Source organism: Ornithorhynchus anatinus, chromosome 19 (assembly GCF_004115215.2).
Source record: "Ornithorhynchus anatinus isolate Pmale09 chromosome 19, mOrnAna1.pri.v4, whole genome shotgun sequence".
NCBI lineage: Eukaryota > Metazoa > Chordata > Mammalia > Monotremata > Ornithorhynchidae > Ornithorhynchus > Ornithorhynchus anatinus.
The window spans coordinates 13,380,199-13,401,364 of NC_041746.1; the positions used below are offsets into that span (position 1 = coordinate 13,380,199).

At 47.6% G+C, this 21,166-nt stretch overlaps 1 protein-coding gene across 8 annotated transcripts in view; it reads right to left on the bottom strand.

Annotated features, from left to right (window-relative positions):
* Positions 1–21,166, bottom strand: part of TRERF1 (transcriptional regulating factor 1) — a 200,339-nt gene that overhangs the window by 11,216 nt on the left and 167,957 nt on the right. For all 8 annotated transcript variants that reach the window (XM_029047078.2, XM_029047086.2, XM_029047088.2 and 5 more), the window contains 7 exons: positions 20,681–21,053; positions 19,538–19,604; positions 18,981–19,120; positions 18,728–18,831; positions 18,080–18,155; positions 11,764–11,852; positions 8,626–8,739 (listed from right to left, as the gene is read on the bottom strand). In XM_029047078.2, the coding sequence (XP_028902911.1) occupies positions 8,626–8,739; positions 11,764–11,852; positions 18,080–18,155; positions 18,728–18,831; positions 18,981–19,120; positions 19,538–19,604; positions 20,681–21,053 (963 nt within the window). The remainder of the gene's footprint in view (positions 1–8,625; positions 8,740–11,763; positions 11,853–18,079; positions 18,156–18,727; positions 18,832–18,980; positions 19,121–19,537; positions 19,605–20,680; positions 21,054–21,166) is intronic.

Consider the following 21,166-nt stretch of genomic DNA (forward strand, 5'->3'; position numbering starts at 1 on the left):
AGCAAGGCAGAGTAGGAATTGAGCAACACGTGGGGAGGGGCTGGGGAGGGAACTGAATTCCCTGTAGCAAATGGACATAAGATCTCACAGGGCTTTCGGATTCCTGGACTACGTCAGCAATTAGTGCCGGACGTAACTCCGGATTTTATGCCTCGTGGGTATGCCTGTATTCAATAAAAGTAGAAGACATGGATCTGCACTTGAGGAACTTACAATCACTTTGCCTTTCCTCCCCTTCTCCTGTAGTCTGTGATTTCCATTTCTATTTCCTGCCTTCAAGGCAAATCATATAGAAGCCCCAGAAAGTAGGTGCTGGTTAGGTACAGAGGTGACCAGCTCACCTTGTCATGGATTATTCATTTGATCAATCCTGTTCTGTATAGAGGTCTCACAGAGTTCCTCATTTCAGGATGTGTTCCGCATAGAAATAATTAAAATTCCTTTGCTGAAAAGAAGGGCAGGACATATTTCCCTCTGTTGACTGTGCACTCTTCAGGGCGGGGACTAGGGTATTGGTAATAGCATTTACTGAGTCTCCCCCCCACCGCGCCCCCCACCTCCCAGCCCCCAACTAAGTTTGGGGCACTATTCTAAATGCTTGAAAAGCAGTGTCACTTCGTGAAAAGAGCACAAGTCTAGGCATCGGAGGACCTAGGTTCTAATTCTGACTCCCCCAATTTGACTGCGGTGTGACTTCAGGCAAGTCAGTTATCTCCCAAGCCACACTTTCTCAACAGTAAAATGGGGATGAAGTACCTACTCTCCCCTCTACTTGGACCGTGAGTCCCATGAGGGACAAGGATTGGCTCTGACCTGATTATCTTGTAATCTACCCCAATTGGCAATGCCTGGCACAGAGTAAACACAAATAATTATTATCACTACTACTGGAATCATTATTATTACGGTGACATGTTCCCTACCCACAAGAAGCTTACACTCTAGCGTGAGAGACAGACATTAGAAAGAGTCACCGAAATAGTCATCATACCTTTCCCTAAACCTGGAGCTCCTTCCCATTTCATATCTGACATACCACTGCTCTCTCCATCTTCAAAGTCTTTCTGAAATTGTGTTTCCAAGAAGCCTTTCCATTTCGTCTCTAATCTCCCCAGGTTACATCCACCTAACTGGAACTCTGACACTGCACCACCGAAGCACGCATATGCTTACGAGCCACTAATACTTTTTTTTCCTTTTTAATGGTATTTGTAAAATGCTTACTCTGTGTCACGCACTAGTCTAAAAGCTGGGTTAGATACAAGTTTATCAGTTTGGATACAGCCCCTGCCCCATATGGGGCTCACAGTCTAAACTGGAGGGAAGAGGAGTTTGTCCCTATTTTACAAATGAGGTCACTGAGGCCCCGAGAAGTTAAGTGATTTTGTCTGAGGTCACACAACAAGCAATTGGCAGAGCTGGATTTAGAACCCAGGTCCTCTGACTCCCAAGGCCTGTGTTCACCCCAAACTTCCATATGTATCCTACACAGCCTGCTATTTAAATGGAAATTCACATCATATCCACTTTTTCTTCTTCCTCCTATCTGTAAATCTTTACCATCTGTCCCCCGACTACGATTAAAACTCCTTGATGGCAGAGATCAAGAAGGCAGAGATTATGAGAAGCAGCATGGCCTAGTGGATAGAGCATGGTGGTGGGAGTCAGAGGGTCACTGGTTCTAATCCCAGCTCTGCCACTTGTCTGCTGTGTGACCTTGGGCAAGTCACTTCACTTCTCTGTGCCTCAGTTCCCTCCTCTGTAAAATGGGAGTTAAGACTGTGAGCCCTATGTGGGACAGGGTTTGTGACCAACCCGATTATCTTGTAACTACCCCAGCACATAGATCAGTGCCTGGCACATAGTAAGCACTTAACAAATACCATAATTATTATTATTACATACAGTAGGCTGCACATATGTTGCTCCTTATAAATTAATTGAGCTAAAATCAGTTTAAATGGGAAAAATACATGAGAAGGCAATAAACATGAATTTGAGGGAGAAGTGTGAAAGGGTTGGGTTGTGGTAGAGGGTGGGACAGGACTGAGAAACAGTTGTCTGCAGACCGAAGTCCCTCAAACCATTTCCTCTGGGCCGTAGGAGCCAAGAGGCAGTGTGATCTGACCACTGGGCTAAGAGTGACTAAGGAGGGAGTCTGAAAGCAGGTTTTTACCAACACCCTGCCACTGTGTCGGACTTCCCCATGCCCCCTGCCGCCGGTGCCCTCCCACCCTTCCTGCTCTCCCACCCAAAAATTTTCAAAGGCCGGACTGGCTGGGCTATCCAGTCTTTCCCCACTGGCCAAAGACCACATTCCAGGGGGCAATGTTAGGCAGAGTGGTTATTACTATGATCATGGTACTTGTTAAGCCTTACTCTATGCCAAGGCCAAGTCGTGTTGGGGGTGATGGTGGCAATAGGGCTAGGGTTGGGTGGGGGCCAATTTCTGGAGCCCAAATGCCACTGTGGAGCAGTGGGAATGTGAAAGTACATGGTGCAGTCTCGGTTCTCTACAGGCCAGAGGGAGATTCCCCTGACCTCCTGACTTCTGGGAAGCACAGTCTATTCCTGCCTGACTCGGGGGAGGGAGGTGGCCGTGAATAGGCATTTGCCGAGGACGGAAAGGCGCGGGCAAGGCTCTCAGGAGGAAGGCTCTTTTCTTGCTGCAATCTGAATCGTTGGTGAGTTTTAACGCCCACCTACTTTAATGTGAAAAAACAGTCATTTAAAGAGAGACTTTCTTGGTCACCTTTTCTGGCTCTTCCTCTGCCTCCCAATCTCTAAATGTGGGGGTGCCTCAAGGTCAGTTCTGGATCCCCTTCTATTCTTAATTTGCACTTATTCCCTCAGGGGACTCATTCACACCCAAGGCTTTAACAAACACTTTGACCTGAAGAATCCTCAATCGACTTCACTGCCCCTGACCTCTTTCCTTTCCTGCAGTCCTGCATGTCCTCCTGCCTCTAGAACACCCTACATGGATGTTTCACTTGCATCTCAAGCTCAACCTCTCCACAACTGAACTTGTCATCTTCCTTCCCAAATCCTCCCATTGCCACTGACAAACACTGTCACCCTTCCGGGTTCTCAAGCCCGCCACACCTTCGCATTATCCTTGACTCCCCTTGCCCGACGGCCACAACGTTGGTGCGAGCCCCTATCATATCCCGACTCAACTACTGCATCTGCCTCCTCACAGATCACCCCGCCTCCAGCCCTTCTCAGTTCTCCTATCCAGATCAAACTATGCCCTCCTGCCCAGATGATTTGCTTTAAAGCTTTGTTTTGCATAGGTCTCCCCATTCCTCAAGAACTCTCAATGGTTGCCCATTGACAACTGGCTTTATGGCCCTCAATCAGCTCTCTCCCTACTATTTAGCCCGGTTCTTTTCCCACAACACCCCAACTCACACATTCGACCCCTCCCGATCCAACCTACTCACTGAGCCTCATTCTCGTCTCTCTTGCCACTGACACCCTCCCTATTACCTTGAGATCCCCTCCCCTTTCACATCTAACAGACGCACTGCTCTCCCCATTTTTAAGGCCCTTGTGAAATCCCATCTCCCCCAGGAGGCCTTCCCTAATTAATCTCTCATGCTCCCATGCTATTTCCCTGCCAAACTGCCAATTCAGAACTTCCGTATCTCCTGAGTGCTTAGGGACTCACCAACTCCTCCCCTGCCCCTCTGTGGCAGTTATGAACGTATCTTTAAACTTTGTGGCTTCCCCTCATTTGTAATTTATCTTTGTTTCTGCCACTCTTACTAAATTGGCAGGTCTATTGAGGGCAGGGACTGTGTCTACTAACTCTCTGCAGTCTCCCAAGAGCTCAGTACAGTGTTCTGCAGAATGAGCACTCAATAAATCCTACTGATTGATAACACTAATTGGTTGTAGGGCCTGGACACTAACAGCAACGTCTTTCATTCTTGCCTTACTTTTCTTCTCTCTCTCTCTCTCACTCACTCTCTCCCACACCACCTCCCCAACTGTGGTGTCCTCGGGGTCCCCCACCTCTGTCAACCATCTCTCTGTGCAGCCATTACGCTGCAGGGCAATGGGCAAGAAATTTCAGGGAAAGTGGGTCATCCCCCTTCATTATAGTTTTGAAGTGCAAATTCTTTAGACTGCTCCTCCACCTTCAGCGGCATCCTAAATGGCAACACCGTCACAGGCAATTGCTTATTGGTGAAGAAACGACCATCAAATTTTTCCTTGCTTTGCCCACTTTTTCTTTATGGTATTTTTAAGCACTTACTGTGTGTCAAGCACTCTTCTAAGCAATGGGGTAGATACAATTTAATTGGGTAAGACACAGTCCCTGTCCCACATGGGGCTCTCAGTAAGCAGAAGAGAGAACAGAGAGGTTCAGGTCACACAGACAAGTGCGTGCCAGAGCCGGCATTAGAACCCAGGTCCTCTGACTCCCAAGTCCATACTCATTCCATTAGGCTACACAGCTTCCATTTTCTGACGAGCAACTGGCTTCGGGGGGGTTTAAATGATTATAGTACATGTTGCTATTTCCAGGGGCCCTGAAAGGTGACTTGAGTTAGTTACCACGTTGGCCTTAAATCAAGATTTTCTTGTTTTTGCAGGTTTGAGTCATCTTTCCACATAAGCTTTTTATTATTCCCAAACTCACAGACCATTACTTTTAGGGTGTTGACACTTCCGGCCCAGCCCCGCACCAAGTTAATTTTGCAAATGGGCCAAAGAGGGTTACACAAGTGCTCCGTGTTGCTCTCTCCGCTCCGGGCCCCTTTCCCCACGAGTCTGCAGGGGCTCAAGTTCCATGTCTGCCAACGGAACGGCCCTTCTAAATACAGCTGGGGCTCAGGAAATTCCCTTCCTACCTGTTCTCCCCCCACTTTCCTCTTCCGTCCCTAGCATCTTCTCTCTTCACCTCCTTCCCGACCGGAGCCCCAGCTGCTGAAGCAGTCCAGGAGGTGCCTTAGCCCAGACCTAGCTCCATCCCCTCCATGCTCCCGTCAGCCATCTTACTTGGGCTACTACCAGCTTACAGATGAGAGTGTAAAGATGGTGGCAGTCATCATCTCCATAAACAAGTTAAAGTACACATTCCGTTGGTAGAAAGTCCAAAATGGAGACCAATATTCCCAGCACTGAATGTCAAGAGGTGGGAGCAGTGTGGCCTAATGAGAAGAGCATGGGCCTGGGAGTCAGAGGACTTGGGTTCTAATTCCGGCTCTGACAATTGCTTGTTGTGTGACCTTGGACAATTGACTTAACTTCTCTGGGCCTCAATACCCTCAACCATAAAATGAGGATTAAATACCTGTTCTTCCTCCTATTTAGACTGTGAGCCTCATTTGGTACAAGGAATGTTTCTGACCTAACAGCGCTTAGAAAAGTGTCTGACACATTGTAAGTGCTTAATAAGTACCATTAAAATAACCCAGCAATTCACTCTTTCTCCCTCCCCGTTGCATTCATGTACAAAACCAATATACTGTTTTACAAAAAACATGAAAAGGGGACTTTCACTGACAAATAAAGGGTGAAGAGAGGCAAACAGAAAATGCAAAACGACAGCAATTACCATATATGCAGACCTGCAGTTTGGCCAATTTATGTCTAAGACACTGAAACGCATACCTATTTCAAGACACAGCATACCTTCACGATCCAGAGAATTCCTGCACCACCCACACTATCGACCTTTCCCCCGAACAAATCTCTTAGCAGACCGATGGATAAATATGAAAAATGAGTCCTCATTTGAGTTCCATCTCCTTTCCCGTCCTTTATCTCCATTTGGTAGAGATGCTAATGAGAAGACAAGCTTCCTTAAAATATCAGAGGTAGAAGAGAGAACGAGAAAGAAAAACTGGATCTGGGGGAGTCCATGAACTGGTCATCGGTGCCTGAATAAAAGAGAACTGCTCTACTACCAAATGATCAAACGGTGTCTCTCCTCCCTCTCCATGAGTCTTAAATGCACCTAATAATTTTCTGAAAACTGTGCTGCCCAAAAAAGATTCTCCATGACTAAATACTGTTGACGGTGATGATGCTACAAAATCTCACTTGGTGTTCCATACATCCTTCAAAAGAAATAATCAGGAGATGGCTCTCTGGAATAGGGAATAATACCACATTTCTAGAAGCCATTAACTCTTTGTGGCCACTGCTCTATCTTGTACTGCACCAAGGCAGGAATGGATAGAATCAGAGCTGGCAGATCAGGGCCACTTCCTTCCTGCCTTCTGGGCGAGTGTTGGGAGTTCTACAGCTCACGATCCAAGTCTGACCCTTCTAAAACCCGGCCATGATGGTCTTAGGTCTTGGTTCTAGGTCAAGCCCTGAGTTCAACTCAGAATCAGGTCTCCTGCTCCCAGCTGGGAGTGCCTGTCAGGCTGGACTCTGCCTGCATAATCAATCTCCTCCTGCTCCCTCTCAATCATTTATGCCTTCATGTCTTCCTCCGTTAGACTGTACACTCTTGGCTCTGTGTCTTTCACTTCTGTTGTGCTAATCCAAGTGCTGAGTTCAATGCTCTGCACACATCTATACCTCCATGGATTGACTTCTGCCATGGGAATGTTAAGTCTACTTGTCTGTCTAAAATAGTACCATTTATTCAGTGCCTACTGGGTGCATGGGAATGAGCAAAAGAAGTAAAAGATGTGATTCCCTCCCCTGGAGGTGTTTATGATTTTGTGGAGGGAAGAGCAACATGGCTTAGTGGAAGGAGCACCGGGGGGGGGGGGAGAGCTGGGAGTCAGAAGGACCTGGGTTCTAATCCTAGCTCCACCACAAGTCTGTTGTATGACCTTGGGCAAATCACTTTATGCCTCTGTGCCTCAGTTATCTCGTCTGTAAAAAATGGGGATGAAGAATATGAGCTCAACGTGGGACAGGGACTGTGTCCAACCTGATTAACTTGTACCTACCCCAGTGCTTAGAACAATGCTTGGCACATAGTAACCACTTTACAAGTATCATAATTATGCATTATTAGTATTATTAGAATGCACTAAATTAAAAGCGAGAGACTATATATTAACAATGCGCACATGAGACTGTAAACTCCCTTAATTTAGTGCATGCCTAAAAATAATTCATAATTATGGTACTTGTAAAGCGGTTACTAAGTGCCAAGCACTGTTCTAAATGCTGTGTGTTTAACTTTTATTATACTTTACCGAGCACCTTATATGGTGACTCTGCGTACAAAGGGTGTTCCAACTATTTATCGTTCCATGTGAATAAATAAACGCCTGAATATTTGAATGTCGGCTGAAGGGATGGCATGACTAGAATGGTTGAGGGATTCAATAGGGAATGTTTCTTCTTAGGAAGGTTTCAAAAGAGCAGTGGGGTGTCAGGTGGCAATGGGCAGGGGGAAAGCCATTCCAGTCAGGGGCCTGGGAGTGAGCCACGGGAGGTCAGAGGCGGGCAAGTCAAAAACAGAGTCTAAGTGGTGCCACGTCTTACTGGAGCTCTAGAACTTCTTCTAACAGAACTCTGGGGGCTAGCCTTACTCCTTGAGCTCCTTAGGGGCGGGGATAGGGAGGTGCTAACCAGGGATATGGCCGAGGCCACGGGGGCTGAGTGGAGGGACAGGATCTCAGCAGAAGCCTAGGAGGCAGTGGGTCCTGAGTGCAGAATTTCGAGCCTCCTGGGAGGCATCTCTTCAATCACTCCCAGAACCCTCCAACCCTCAAAAAGCTGAAAGGGAAGACTAATAGTTCTGGAAACAAACGCTGCCCTGCCCACAGCCAATTGATACTGGGAATAGAAAGGGCTCCCATTTCTCAAACATACCCCTTCCCCAGAATACTTGAGCATGGTGGCTGGGACCAGGGGCAGTGATTCAGTGTTGGAGACCAGGAGTAGCGTCAGAATTCACAGTACCATAATAGTAGCAGTAGTCCTGGGTGCAGAGCACTGTACTAAGTGCTGGGAAAAAATACACAAGTGGGAATTAGACAGTCTAATTAGCACTGGCACTTCTCCCAGTAGAAAGCAAGTGCTGGTCAAGAGGAAGGGACAGTTGGCAGATTTGCCTGGGAGGAATGAAGAGCCCAAGAGGAGAGCAGAAAAGTGCAAAGGAGCCAACTAATGGAGCACCTCCAAAGCAATGGTTAGGAGTCTATGTTTTATATAAGAAACAAAGGGGAACCACTGGGACTTTCGATGGTGGGTACGATGTGCTCTGACTGAAATTTTGGAAAGATAAAAAGGACAACTGTACGTAAGATAGACGAGAGAAAAAGCTAGATGCAGGAAGTTCAATATAGTGGCCATGACAGAGCGGTGAACCATGTGGTGGCTGAAGTAGGAGAGAGAGAGAGGCAGATCTGTGAAATATTAAAGAACCACCACCAGCTTAATTAAAGGGCATCAGCTAGAGAACATCTCTGGGGAGGAGATGGGTTTTCTCCCCCTTCTGCCCCCTACCAAGGGTGTCCAGCCCAAGACTCTGCCACAGTGGGCAATCCTTCAGTCCCATTGATCGGCTGACTCCAGAGGAGGAGTGTTCCACGCCCTAGCGGATAGATCCCTGTCATGCCTAGGTCTGGCAAATCCAAGCTTTCTAGTATCCCCGGCAGCCCACCCTTACTCCTGGAAAAAGTCTGTGGTTGCACTCACCAAGCAGTCATCCCTGATTTCTGCCAGGCGTGTCCGGTGTTTCCGTCCCAAGCGCATAATCTTCTTCCACGTGTAGTAATACTCCACACACTGGGCCACCGTCTTAGACTTCACCTGAGATTGAGGACCATAGAACAGCGGTCTCAGGCTGGCAACTTCTATTGAACACTTGCTCTCGGGTGTTGTTTTTTTTAAAAAATGGTATTTGTGGAGCACTTACTATGTGCCAGGCACTGTACTAAGTGCTGAGGTACTGTACTAAGTGCCAGTAGCGAGAAAAGGCTCTAGAAAGACCTAAGGGAAACCTCTGCATTTAGAACGGAAAAGAAATGGCCCAGAACTTCAAGGAGAAGGAGTGGTGCAGTGTGGGTTCCACAGCTTTCTATGGGCGGGACACCCTGCTAACCCTTTTTAGCCCAGGCCAAGGCAGACGACCTGCACGTACAGAACACGGCCCCCATACCTAAGTGGACATAACTGCTTCCTGGAATGGGGTGTATCGCTTGATGACAATGTACCACCCCAAGACAGCTTTTTCTTAAACGGTCCTTGTTAAGTGCTTACCATGTGCCAGGCACTGTAAGAAGCGCTGGGGTTGACACGAACTAATCAGGTTGGACATAGTCCATGTCCCACCCAGGGCTTTCAAACTCCATCCCCGTTCTGCAGATGAGGTAACTGGCACAGAGAAGTTAAGTGACTTGCCCAAGGTCACAGAGCTGACTAGTGGTGGAGTCTGCATTAGAACCCAGGTCCTTCTGACTCCCAGGCCCGTGCCCTATCCACTAGGCAAGCTGCTCAGATCAGATCTCCTATTCTCTGCCTCAGATCCATCCCAGGGGCCCTAGGTGCAACCACCCAAGGCTGAACCCCCCATTATTAAAATATGGGGTCTGGCTTAAAGGATCTTTAGTTTTTCAGCACCTCCCACGGGACAGACAGATCCCCCCATTGCCTTTGAGTCTTCTTTTTTCCTCTGCAGGTTCCCTCTATTCAGGCTTGGTGATTTAGGGGCACAGTCGCCCAATTGAACTTCTGGGACTTCAGCCCACACTGTATTTTGTGGGAGTAGCTTGGGTGGGCACAGCAGAAACCCAGACCCTGGGCCATAGCTTCCACCCCCCGACACTGGGCACTCTGGACTCTAAAGGATTGGAAGGAAGAGGGGAAAGGAAGGAGGATGTCTAAATCCACCTCCCATCTGGCTTTCAGGTTTTCTGGCCCCCTGCCACAGACCTTGGTTTGGGACTATAAGACTGACTTTCATAAAGACCGGCTTTGACCATCATCTCCCAGAAGCACCCAGAGTTAATGCTCTTTATGCTCACAACAATGGGGTTATTAATGCACGAACAAAGAATCTGACTCTAAGAAGCATAACAAATCCTTGTGAGGGTTAACCTTGCCCTCCGACGACACTAATAATCACAAGCTCAGGGGAGCAGTATAGTAGAGTTCATGTCACACATTCCTCTTTTGAGTGCAGGAAGTGACTATGGGAAGTCAAAATGGGTCAGGAGAAAACTTCTGGATAGAATCTGTGTTAACAGCTGGAAAAAAGTGCACTTAAAATAGGCTTGCAAAAATGCATAAGCCTAACAATATGGACACTGGCTCTCCCTCTGCCTTGAAAATACATAGGAGGCAATAAGATTGAATAATTGAACACTTGTGACCCCAAAATGAGGGAAAATAACTGGAGGATGAAAAAAGGGAAGAAAAAAAGGAAAAGTAAAGGAGGGGAGATGGGAAGAGGGAAGTAAGAGAGAATTTACTTCCCCTGTACTCTCCTAAGGTGGCTTGAGCCCATATCCACGGTGTATTGACCCTAATTTTATTTCTACCCTGATGCATACCGCTATCACTAATTAAAAAACAAAACTTGTATTTCCTCCTCAAAAATCAGAGAGTGAGGATTATCTGGTGGAGACAATTATCTGAGTAAATAGAGAGCAGTGACTTGTACTTTACTGTCTGTGGACTGCAGGAACTTATGAGGCCAGCCCGGCTGGAGTCGTGGTTGCAGGGTTTGCTGGGATGAGAGGATCACTGCCTCACATTCCCAGGGAGATGCCATACACGTGGGCCATGTTGGTGCACAAACAGACACGCAATGAGACTCTGGGACTTCTGGGAGATTCTCTCCCTCTCACTCCCAGGGTGAGAGGGAGAGAAATGGGGTGGGGTGGGGGGCGGTGGACATGCTTTTTGGTAAATTTAATTTCCTTGGCAGAGATTTTTTCCCCTGGGGTAAGTGGATCCATGGGGGAAGTTCCAAAGAAGCAACTTGATCTTTACCAAAAACCATGGATATCCCCATGCTGTCTGCCCTCAAGGACTTGGAGGAAGTCGCTGTCCACCAGGTAACAAGGACAGTCAAAGTATCAAAGGCTTCAAAGCTGGCCTTTATGAAAGCTAATCTTATAGTCCTAAACCCAGTAGGTCTATGGCAGGGGGATCAAAAAACCTTAGTGTCAGATGGGAGCTGGATTTAGACATCTCCTTTCCTTTCCCCTCTCCCTTCCAAACCTTTAGAGCCCAGAGTGCTGAGTGTTGGGGGGTGGAGGCTATGGCCCAGGGTCTGGGTTTCTGCTGTGCCCACCCACTCCCATATACACAGTGTGGACTGAAGTCCCAGAAGTCCACCGCGTGTCTGTTTGTGCACCAACATGGCCCACGTGTATGGCATCTCCCCAGGAATGTGAGGCAGTGATCCTCTCATCCCAGCAAACCCTGCAACCACGACTCCAGCCGGGCTGGCCTTGGATGAAGGTTCTCCACCTGTGTGGGGAATGATGGTTATCACAGTGACCTGAGGTCACAGGAGCATGGGCTGCTTCTCCCGTAACCTTATACTTGACCAAAATGAAAGTACAAGAGGAGTCATGACGAGTAGCAGATGGTCCCGGACCCCTGGAAGCTCCAATTTCTCCACTGTACAAGGAAAACTGCGGCCAGTTCCCTCATAAAAAGTTTGAACCTCATCTCTCCCCCAAATCATATATTGCCCATCTGCAAATATCCCGAACACCAAAATCGAGCAATCAGGAAGAAAACAGGGTGAGTATAATCATGCATCATTCAGTATTCTGAAAAACATCATCCAAATAAGGGAGAGAACCAAAAAGAACTTCTTACCATCTTTTGTACAAAAATAAAGTCTTTGCTGTAAGTGGCTAGTGCTTTGCTGAAGAGCTTTCTTTCTAAGGACGTCCATTTGTCAGATCCTAAAATGAAACACAAACCGTAGATGAACAACCTGGGCATTTTCAACCCACCAGGTACCTCAATTTTCCTTTTTAAATTGAGGTTAAAGAACACCTGGGAGATCAAAGAACCCAGGCACTTGGGGCTGGCTGAACAAACAGTTCCCGAACCCAATGTGACCCAATGTCAGAATCATCATCACCACTACCACAATCGTGTTCGTGTTTGTCTGGAGGAGGTGCAGTGTTGGGTTCTGAGCAAAAGTACACAGACAATGTTCCTAACCCTTAAGGCAGAAACACAGGTCTATATAACTAAACCTGTTACTCCTTAAAATGAATATTTTTACTCTCCTGGAAAATAATCCACAAAAAAAGGTTCCTGAAGTTTCAATTCCTAGTGGGACAGAATGGCTAAGTGCCCCCAATAATTAATGAAATTGTGGCTTAGGTTAAGCGCTTACTATGTGCCAAGCACTGTACTAAGTGCTGGAGTACATACAAGATTATCGGGTCCCACATGAGGCTCACAGTCTAAGTAGAAGGGAGAAGAGGTATTGAATCCCCTTTGTGCAGATGAGGGAACTGAGGCACAGAGAAGTTCAGTGATTTGCTCAAAGTCGCACAGCAGGTAAGTGATGGAGTCAGACTTAGAACTCAGGTCTTTTGAGTTCCAGGTCTGTGCTCTTTCCACTAGGCCATGCTGCTTCCCATCCTAATGATGTGCACCTTCAGTACCACATTTATTTATTTTTTGAAAGTGTTGCAATTCCAATTTGAAATCAGGGGGACAACCCAAATGGAGTTAGGTCACGCTGGAGATAACTTCAGTGACTCTGCTAGTTAGTTACACTCTGCTAGTTACCTGCAAGTCAACGTAGCCAGAGAAGGAGAGGGTAAAGGATGAGGAATGATGATAACAATATTAACAGCAACAATAATACTTTAGTAAAATCCCACTTATTAATATTATTAATGGTAATGGTGTTTGTTAAGTGCTTGCCATAAGTGAAGCACTGTGCTAATTACTGGGGTAGATACAAAACAACCAGATCAGACACAGTCCCTGTCCTACATGGGGCTCCAAGTCTAAGGGGGAGGGAAACCGTGTATTTAAACCCCATTTTACAAACAAAGAAACTGAGGCATAGAGAAATTAAGTGACTTGCCCAAGGTCACCCAGCAGACAGGTGGCAGAGCTGGATTCAAACCCAGGTCTGATATCCCTGTAGTACCTCACTGGCTGGGGAATCCCCTCACTTTGAGGGCAGGGGCAGAGCTGAAGTAAACTGGGGCTCACGGGAATATGGTTCTGGCAAAAAAAATTTAAAAAAAGGGCCAGAGGGGCACTTCCAGTCTGAATGTGGAAGCGGCGAGTTCTCTGTTGTGACTGTGCCACCCTTCAGCCCGACAGGGTGCCCATCTGCAAAAATCTCCACCGCAGGATGGCAGCTGCAGGTGGGGCAGATGCTGCAGTGTGCCAGGAATGTGGTCTGCTCTTGAGTGGGGGTGGGAGGCAATCTGAGTGGGGGAACTGCTCTGCCGGGATTGGGGGTGAGGGCAGGAAAGACAGTGAACCCTGCAAGAGGAGGTGGGTTAGACTCCATGGATGAAATGCTGATTGAGGAGTAAGGGGTAGAGATGTGTGGCACCTCTCCAGCCTGGTCTGGTCCAGCGTGGACTGGTCTGGTCTAGTCTAGCCTGGGCCTCTCAGCTGCCACTCAGGTACTGACCCTACTGATTTTTCCTGCCCCACCTCTCCAGCCCCACAACCAATGCTGTAAAAGGATAATTTTCCTTGAACGATATTGTCAAGGTATCTTCCCACCCCTCAAATACCTCTAGTGGTTACCAATTCCTTGCCACATCAAGCAAAAACTTGAGGCTTTAAAGCACTCAATCAGTTCTCCACCTATCACTTATCTGTTCTCTTCTCACTAAACCCCAGCTCATACTCTTTGGTCCTCCTATGCTAATTTTCAGTGTGTCTCATTCAACAATCCCTCATCTCTCTCTCACACACAACACACACATTTTACATTTTTCTCTTTAAGCACTTATTTTTTTCCTATCCATATATTCATTCTCTTTTTCCTTTTTTTCCCCTACTTGTCAATTCCTTTGTGGCTATCTCCCCTATTAAGATTGTATGCTCTTTGAGAAACGGGTTTGTGGCTCTCACCTCTATTTATCTCTCTCAGGAGCTTGGGCAATGCTTTGCCTAAAGGCGGTGCTAAATAAATACTGCTGACTGAAGGATTGCCTTGTCTTCTATCCCCACTGAGATAGTCGGTCTAGGGAGCTCATACCTACGCTTCACAATCCCTTTAGTTATTTTCACTAAACAAATAAGTGACTGACCAGTACCTGAAGGCCAGATAATTCACGGTGGACCTATTAATAGATCATTAATATTTGTTTTTCCAATTATTCACATTCCTCAATTATTATTTTATCCTTTAGCTTCCTTCCAGTTACCCTAAATATCTTGTGTTGGAAATTCTCTGCTTTCCCAATCCTTAAGAACCTCTAGGAACATAGTGGCAGTTCAGGGCTTCTTTATCTGAGCTCTGAGAATCGCCTCCCACGTTTAAGATGATTTCTTTCCGTCTTGAGATGTACTTATAGTGTGTCCCTGCTATTATTCTTTTTCTATTCTGAGTCCTTTTCTAGACCATTTTTAAGCATTTAGATTAGCAGCCCGCCTGCCCTACAGGGGTCCCACACCTGCTTCCTGATTTGCCCCCCACCACCTCACCCTCATCTAATGAGGCACTGGAGTGAACCAAGAGTTAATTTCCGGCACCTCTGAGAAGTCACCATTCAGAGGCATCTGGACTACCTGGGGATTCCTGGCTATTCTGGTGTTATCAGCAGGGGAGCCCTAATAAGATGATTAGGGCTAATTAGAAGGGGCCTAATTAACTGGCTGAAATTGGTGTTGGAAAAGCATCAACGGTAGAAATGTTTTGAGCCCTGGTTGCTGGGAGACAGAATCTGCTGTGGCTGATTTCGGGGGAGATACTGAGCTCAAGGCCCCGAGGGGAGGCAGGGAAGAAAGGGAGATTGATTGGCTATGGGACCTTGGACTCCAGGTCTGTTTTTAAACGGTCTTTATGCTCCGGTGCTTCTGAATGCCAGTCGTTCTGGACCAGGCCAGGGCTGAGGACACTGATGCTCCAATTAAAGAACCACAAAGCCCCATTTGGTTATGGGGCATGAGACGGGTCCTGGGCCTTCACTACTGTAATGGTTTTGGAGAGGTCAGCCTGTCACTGGACGTACTTGGGCAGAGCCTTACACTGGACATAATGGGAAGTGACAGAGGAAGGAGAAGACACGATTTCGGAAACTCTAATGGAGACAAGATAGAAATAAAGACCTAAGCTCTCGCCACCCGTCTGCCATCCAATGCTACGCTTGGCCTCGCTTTCTGCTACTTAAATCAGCAGTGAGAAGCGGAAGCTGCCACTTTGGATGTCACATTTCCAAGACAGGGTGGCCTACAGGGGAATCCAGCAGGGAGGGAGACCAAGGCCATCTGTGGGCTATGGGAAGAGAGAAGTTTAGGTCGCCCTGGGGTAGCCAAGAGGTCAGTCAGGGATAGTGAGGAGAGGGTCCTTGGCAGCGTGGCGACCACAGGGAGAGAGGCCAAGCAGTAAAGAGTAGTGGAATGAGATGTCAAGGCTGATTCAGGTAACTACAGGGCCAAGGGGAGAGAAACCAGAGCCATATAGGGACAGGATAGAAGAAGGATTAAGTGGGGAATACGAAGGAAGGTAGGGAAAGGAGGAGGGGAAGAAAGAGGGAGTGACATGAGAGGCTGTCAGGAATGAGGCAGTAAACAAAAGAAACAGAGGCACCATAAAATAGACAAATACAGTGTGGAAATTTGAGACCTCTATGTGAGTGCTACGGGAAACAGAAATGTCTGGAGTGAGGTTGATCTCAACTGAAAAATTCAGAAATCAGGGTGGGACCGTTCCCAACCCTCACATCTTTCTGATGGAGAGATACACAGAGAACAAATCTACAGAGTGCAGAAAAATCCTAGGAATAAAACCCAGAGAGGCTCCAACTTTCCAAACAGAATGGCCCTCCCTTCAGATCCTCCTACACAATTGCTATCATGTACCCCAGCAGTAAACACTGGGGCCAGAATTGAGAAGGAGCTGCTGCTCCAGCTCTCCGGCTGGGGGGCGTCTTTAGATTACTGGGGCCAGGGCAGGGCTCCCTCACTGCCAGGAGGTCAGGTCTTGGAAGTCACTGAGGGGAAGAATGAAAGCACCTGGACGAGGATTCTTTCTGCAGCGAGCAGCAGCGAGTAGAGAATCTACTGGCAGAAAGCCTTTAATCCCTGCTGCAGCTGTGCTCTACACCATCACCTACAACAGTATTGGTTGAGCACTCCGAAAAGAAGTATAATCCATCAATCAATGGTATTTACTGAGCACTTCCCATGTGCAGAACATAGTACTAAATGTTTGGGACAGAACATGACAACAAAGTTGGTAGACATGTCCCAAGCCCCCCAGAGAAGATATGATGGGATTCCGGCCTTTAAGGAGCTTACAGTCTAATGGACTAAGAGGAGCCCACGGGAACAGTGTTTATGAGGAAAGTGAATGAAAAGTTGCTGGACACCTGGACGCTTAGGGAAAATAAGAATCAACTGTATGTTGTGGTGGCTTCCTTTTCTAAAGCAGACAGGCTTGGACTCCTTTCTCAGTGTACTAGCACTGTTTCTCCATTCTGGACCACTTGGCTAGGAAGACCAAAATGATTCAAAACAGATGGCTCAGCGTTAGCTGCGCATAAACGCTAAAGAGACCAGATCATTTTCAGCTTCCACTCACGTAGAAAAAGCAGAAAAGCCCCAAGAGACCACTTCCTTTCAGTCAGCTTTTCAGCCCCCAGCACGTCAACTTCAATAATGGGCATCAGGGTGGGGATGGGGGGGAAGGGGGCAAGGCACCCAAGCAAGGATATACCATCCATACCGTCTCTACTCTGACAAGCTTGAGATCCTGCTTAAAACTCTGGAACTCTGCACCAGACTCAGCTCAAAATGCTGCATGTGCTGCCAGGACTTAACAAATAAGGATCAGCAGCTTGGGGAATCCCTGAAGAGTGGAATTACTTCTAAGGCCGGATGTTCGACAAGGAGGCGCGAGATAGAGAGACCTTGCTCAGTTTGGGGTCACTCGGTTGTCAGCTGCCCAATGCAACTTCATCCCTTAACCCCACAGCACTCCCAACGCAATGTCTTCACTGAACAGGAAAACTTCCTAGACTTGTCCAAACTGGTTGACCCGAGTTTAAACTCATGCTCATTGCTTGAGCAACAAATGGGGCCTTATCTTAGGGCCCCTAATACCCTGTGTTTGTACAGTATCTGTACTCTGTACACCAGAATATTGTACAGCAGAGAAACAGGATGGCTTAGTAGAAAGAGCATGGGCCAGGGAATCAGGAGACCTGGGTTCTAATCCCAGCACTGCTCCTTGCCTGCTGGATGATCTGGGACAAGTTCCTTAGCTTTTCGATATCTCAGATCCTCATTTGTAAAATGGGGGTTCAGTTCCATGTGTCTGATTGATTATCCTTTAAGTACCCTGGCGCTCAGCACAGTGCTTGGCAATTTGCAAGCACCTAATATTATTACTATTAGTGTTGTGATTATTATGGTCATCGTCATCATCTGTCCCGAGCGAACGTGGAGTTCAGACTTTTGTAAGACCCACAGCCATGCCTCCCCTGGGCCCTGCCCCGATGACTTGCCCATGGAGCATCCTCAGCTGCCCAGGCAGGTGGGGCTGGCTACGCGGGGAAGGCTTCCCTTGGAGAGGAGCTGGAGCCCAACTCAGATGGAGAGTCAGATGTGCCGGAAGAAGCTGAAGGAACGGGCTGGCCCTGCCTCCCAAACCCACAGGGCAACAAGCCAACTGCCCACCCGTGAAAATCCCTTAACCTTTCACATTAGCTTTCATCTCAGCCAACACAATCATCTACCAGATAATTATCTTCCAACTGCCCACAGTCTCTCAGCACTCCTCGTAGTGACAAGATAAAGGAACACAGTCACCGATTGCCTGGATAGCGCGGCCCACTTTCACAAATGGGGCTGGTAACACGAAAAGGACTCTAATGGAGGAAATGGGCCCCAGGCAACTTTATCGCTAAGAAAAACTGCCTGCTGGAAACCATGAGTGGGGGCAGAGGGGGCAGGGGGAGTGGGAAGAACCTACCAGCATAGTGGTAGTTTGCTAAAGGATGACATTTAAGTCTGGCGGGCTTCTTCAGCAGCAGCCTTTCGACGACAGCCTAGAAATACATGGAAAGCAGAGGAGAAGATTAGTAACCTGGGAGCAGGGCAAGTGCGGGCTGAGCACCAGGTGACAGGGGTCAGGGCCGCCTGGACTCCAAAAGCGCAACCACCCCCTGCTCTGATTAACGGGCCAGCACCAGATTGTGGCTTTGACAGTCAATCAACCAATCAGTGGTATTCGCCAAGTGCTTACTGGGTGAAGAGCACTGTACTGAGTGCTTGGGAGAGTTGGGAGACACATTCCCTGTCCACAAGGAGCTTCCAGTCTAGCTAGAGGCAGGGTTCAAAGGCAGGGTTCAAAGGGTGCTGGACCAAAGATCCTGACTCGGCGGAGATACTGATGAAGAATTAAGAGCCTCAGGGAGCAGTAAATGAATTTTGAGAGCTAGTCCTTGGAAGGGGAAACGCAAACAACTGCGGGTGGGAGAAACATTTTGGCGGTTTGGCATCACCACCAGTCATGCTGAGAGCCGCTGTGATATGCTGAGCAGCGACGCTTCAAGTTCTGGAAATACTTCCTTTTCTATAAATGTAGCAAACCATAGGGTCCATTTCTTCTTGTCCTTACCATAATATCACCTTTGGCTTCAAAGAGAGAATGCAAAGCAAATTCGGAATTGGTCCCTCCACCTGGCAAGGCACTGGAGCAACACAAATTTAAGAGATTCTCCACTGTGAGAAACAAAGAAATGTCACCGTGTCAGATTTGGAACAAGTCATCCAGTTACGGTTAACAAAAAGGATTACAATCTGGATTCTTGGAGCCAGAAATCCAGGATGTCTTGGACACCTAATTCCAAACTAGGGCCAACTCTCAATACCTCTTTGCTGAACATCTCTGTTTTCCAGTTCTGGCCAGGGTTTCCACACCAATGTTGCTCTGTGTGGGTCTTTATCCACGGTGGTGAAGTCCTGGAGTTCAGGGATCTCAGCTTGGAATCTTGACCCAATGTTGATCCGCCTTGAATCAGAACAACGAAAGACATTTAAGTGACAGCGCATATGACACAGAGTAATCATTTTAAATTTAAGGAAACCTCTAGCTTTACAGTTTTTCAGAGACTATAAAGGTTTTCTTTAGAGGGTAAAATCAAACCATGTCAACACCACAGGACATAAAAAAGGGAGACTGAATTCTAAAAGCTGGAGAAAACTGAATTGGAGTGAGCCATCACAGAGAAAGCCACTGGAGAAAGGAACACCATACTCCTTTGGCATTTTGGGTAGCATCAATCAAGATCAGTAGGTGCTAATTTGGCTAAGGAAGGTCAACATACCCCAACCCTTCCAAAATACACCCAAAAAACAGCATCTCCACCAGCTGACAAAAGGCACATGAGAAAAATGCTTCCCGTCCAGTACATCGAGACATCCTTACGGTTCTATGTCCACAGTCTGTTCTCCAGGTCCTGGTGTGACCGGCACACTTCCTCCATCAATACTGTCTGAAGCACAAGCAAAAATGCCATTAGTCACACAGAGAGGGATATTTTCTTTTCCAAAAACCTAACCTTGGCCTGGCAGTTTCCCCCTCTAAGGATGCTTATTATGGGCAGGGAATGTAAATGTTGTACTGTTAACCTGTACTCTCCCAAGCACATAGTACAGTGCAGTGAGCACTTACTAAATCCGACTGACTGACTGCAGTAATCTCAGAATATTCTATTGGTTTACAAAATTCTCCTTAGTTCTACTGGCAATTCTGGGTTAAAGTGGCCTGGCGATTGAAGGCAACAGTCCACCTGCTCTTTAGTACCTGGTTCAGTGCTCTGCACAAGAGCAGACGTTCAGCAACTCCTACCAGAAAAACGACCACCCAAGGGTAGGGAATGCATCTCTTGGACACGATCCCAAATGTTTTGCACCCACAGGTGCCCAGGAAGTATCAGCAATGAGGATGGTTTCCTTTAGTCCTTGGGTCCAGAGGCTTGTGCTTATCTACAAGGTTCCTACCCTTAAAGGTCTCATCAGATCCTAACTCTCCCTGCATATACCACTCACCAGTTTGGTGGTAATGAGATGGCGCCTCCAAAAGATTTTCTGCTTAGATTTTTAAATTTCACCATAAATCAAACACGCCGACCTCGCCACTGACAATAACCTATCATAATAATAATAGCATTTGTTAAGCGCTTACTATGTGCCAAACGCTGAACCAATTGCTGGGGTAGATATGAGAAAACTAGGTCCCATATGTGGCTCACAGTCTAAGTGCGGGGGAGAACAAGTTTGAATCCCCATGTTATAGACGAAGGAACGGAGGCACAGAAAAGTGACGTGCCTTGATCAAAGTCACACAGCAGGTATGTGGTGGAGCCTGGATTTGAACCCAGGACCTCTGAGTCCCAGTCCCGTGCTATTTCCCCAAGGCCTCGCTGCTTCCCAGAATCCATAACTCTTTTTCCAGGTGCCCATTGGGTGCGAGGTGTGACAGGAAGGGCCCCAACTAATGGATTGTCATCCCTGACCGAACCTTAGATGGGGGGAGACCCAGGCCGGCCCCGCCCAACCAAACACTTACTGGATCGACACAGGAGGACCCGGGGCGTCGGGGTGAGAGGAGTGAGCGGCAACTGTGGGTGGGAGCCAGTCTGGGACGTTGTGATAATGACACTGCTGAAGAGGCCGGATCCCTGACGGACGGGACTCAGCATAGGCGGGGGAGTGTAGGGGGGTAGCTCGTGGGTCCTGTCGAGGAGGTGGTCACCTAGGATTCGGGGGGAGCGAAGCTGGCTTTGATACAACGTGGCGCCTGAGAAGGAAGTGTTGAGGTTGAAGGTGGGAGGAGGAATGAAGAGAGGCTCAGGTCGGTGGCGATACTTTTTCTTATCCTGCAGGGGCCTCGTCTGTTCTTCTGTTCTGGGTACACTCGGGTGGTGTTTTCTGGAAACTTCCTAAATGCAAATAGGATAAATTTCAAAGGTTTAGTTCCACCTCCCTGAGGCAACAGCATTTAGGAACTTCCTCTAGGGCAGGTCAGCAAGAACATCTTCCTTTGCCTACCTCC